Source organism: Anolis carolinensis, chromosome 5 (assembly GCF_035594765.1).
Source record: "Anolis carolinensis isolate JA03-04 chromosome 5, rAnoCar3.1.pri, whole genome shotgun sequence".
In the NCBI taxonomy this organism is placed as follows: Eukaryota; Metazoa; Chordata; class Lepidosauria; order Squamata; family Dactyloidae; genus Anolis; species Anolis carolinensis.
The window spans coordinates 138,525,246-138,527,745 of NC_085845.1; the positions used below are offsets into that span (position 1 = coordinate 138,525,246).

At 49.0% G+C, this 2,500-nt stretch overlaps 1 protein-coding gene across 1 annotated transcript; it reads left to right on the forward strand.

The window, feature by feature from the left end:
- The first annotated feature begins 659 nt into the window (after window positions 1-659).
- LOC134299466 (uncharacterized) lies at window positions 660-2,254 on the forward strand. The gene is made up of 2 exons (XM_062982378.1): window positions 660-1,676; window positions 1,762-2,254. The coding sequence occupies exon 1, from the start codon at window positions 770-772 to the stop codon at window positions 1,553-1,555; it is 786 nt and encodes a 261-aa protein (XP_062838448.1). The 5' UTR covers window positions 660-769; the 3' UTR covers window positions 1,556-1,676; window positions 1,762-2,254.
- The last annotated feature ends 246 nt before the right edge of the window (window positions 2,255-2,500 follow it).

Here is a 2,500-nt window from a genome sequence, read left to right on the forward strand (position 1 = left end):
CTATGTACCAGTGGGGGCCCTCAGGTTGGAGGTGATTAGAGCCCACCATGACGAACCCATGGCTGGGCACTTTGGCAGGTTCAAGACCGTGCAGCTTATCACCAGGAGCTACTGGTGGCCAAAGATGCGGCAAGACATTCTGCGCTTTTGTGACAGCTGCGCTGTTTGCCAGCAGAGTAAGACGCCTGTTGGGCGCCCTAGAGGTTTGTTGTTGTCTCTACCTGTTCCTGAGAGGCCATGGCAAATCATTTCCATGGATTTTATTTCGGATTTGCCTAAGTCTGGGGGTTATACTTGTATTTGGGTGGTGGTGGATTTATTTAGCAAACTGGCTCATTTTATTCCTTGTTCAACCATTCCGGCGGCCCCTACGTTGGCCTTACTGTTTACTAAGCACATCTATCGTTTGCACGGAGCTCCCGAGGTGATTATTTCGGATAGGGCTCCGCAATTTGTGTCACGCTTTTGGAAACACTTCCATGAGTGCTTCGGTACTAAGTTAAACGTTTCTTCTGTGTTTCATCCGCAAACGGATGGTCAGTCGGAACGGGTTAATGGGCTCTTAGAGCAATATTTACGTTGTTTTTGTTTAGATCAACCCACTGCTTGGGTGAAGTGGCTACCGGTGGCGGAGTTCGCTTACAACAATGCGATGCACACGTCTAGTCAGCATACGCCATTTGAGCTAACGTATGGTTTTCACCCACGGGGAGGTGTGGCGCCGTCGACCAATGTGGTCTCTTCTGACCCTGTGTACCGCTCTTCGGAAATGGCTGCGTTGCATGATGTTGCCCGTCGCTTACTGTTGGAAGCTAAGGCAACGCAAAAGACTCAGGCCGATCGCCGCAGGCAGGCAGGGGAGGAGTTGGAAGAAGGGGATTTGGTGTGGTTGTCTTCCAAACATATTAAACAGGCTGGGGGAAAGTTTGCGCCTCGGTATTTGGGTCCCTTTCCTATCGTTAAAAAGATTTCTTCCGTTGCGTTTCGTTTGCGTTTACCGTCTAGTTTAAAGGTCCATCCAGTTTTCCATCGTTCACTGTTAAAATTAGATACCTCCAGTCGTCGTGGTGCTACAGCGGAGGGTATCACTGCCACCTCTCCGTCTTCGGGGGAGGAGGCCTTTGTGAGAGGGGATAGTGTTATGATTGAGCCTCATGGCTCTGTTACTGGCAGACGTGGGCGTAAGACTCCTCGAGAGTCAGATACTCTCGAGGAGCGAGAAAGAAAGAGACTGCGAGATATCTTTGCAGCACCATCTGACGAAGAGTCTTTTGAGGGGTTTACGGAGAGAATGGAGGAGGGGCTGGTTAGCTCGGAGGAGGATGAGATGGATTGGACTCGGGTGAGGGAGGAATTGGGTGCCACTGGCAATGATGGGATGGAAGATGAATGGGGACCTTCAGGATTAGACCCATGGACAAGCTGGAGGGATGGGACGGGATCCACAGCTGGGGATGCTGTGGGGCGTAGTCAGAGGTGTTCCAGCTCTGATGAGGAAAGTGATGAGGAAACGCCCGGGTTAAGGAGGGCAGCTGATAGTGATGAGGATTTGTAACTGGCATAAAATGAGGCTTGGGAGCAATTGCAAATTGCGTTGGGCAAGGTAATCTGGACGAACGCTTGGGATCTGTGTGGGACGCTTTCCTGAAGACTGGTGTGTTTTCGTGTGCTGATACGTAAGTTGTTTTGGAATTTGGGGTCAGACGGCGGGAGGAATTGTGTGGGCTTTTGTTTGTGCAAACTTGTGCTTAACCTCATTAGCTTTGACCTTCCGTCGTCTTCTTGACGGACGCCATCTCCTGCTTTGGATTTCGGACTGAACTGACCACGGCTTGACTTCCCCCTACTCGGACTTGGTGAAAACTACAAACGTCTGCTTCTGGCTTGAACTACAGAAAGGAACTGGGTCTACTCTACTGCTTCAATCCTCGGCTGATCTGTGTGTATTGGAAATCTTGCCTGCTGTGTGGAGGAGTGACTCAAGTTACTCAAAGCACAGTGCTGGCAGCAGAGAGGAATCTGCTGCCAATTAATTGCATTCTTTTGAACACTTTGTTCCCCGGCTTCTGTTTTGTTTATCCCCAGGCTGAAGCAAGCTGTTTTGTTTTTACCCGGATTAAACTCCGGTTTAATCCGGTTTATCTTTTGAACGTTTTCCCTTGCCCCTTTTTGCTTTTAAAGGCTAATACTGCCTGGCCCTTGTATTTTACGGGCATTTTGAGTTCTGTTATCCAATAAACTCTGTTATCTTTGATCTTGTGGCGTTCTGTCCTTGACAGTTCCAGTCTCCTGATCCTTGCCTTGTTCCCGTGCTGTTTCCAAGATTCTCAGTTGAGGATCGTGCCTTGTGACTCTCAAGTATACCTTGCCTTGTTAATCCTGTTCCTGCTGCTTTCCAATGATTGCCTTTCATGTGGATTATCAACAGATGGTTTTTACTGGGTCTTGTCTCTGATTCTCGCAACTCCTGACTACAAATTGACTTTGACTCTTTGTTGGA

What these genes read in the sequence shown, in the direction of transcription:
- LOC134299466 (XM_062982378.1), top strand. Translation starts at nt 770, where the DNA reads ATGGCTGCGTTGCATGATGTTGCCCGTCGCTTACTGTTGGAAGCTAAG.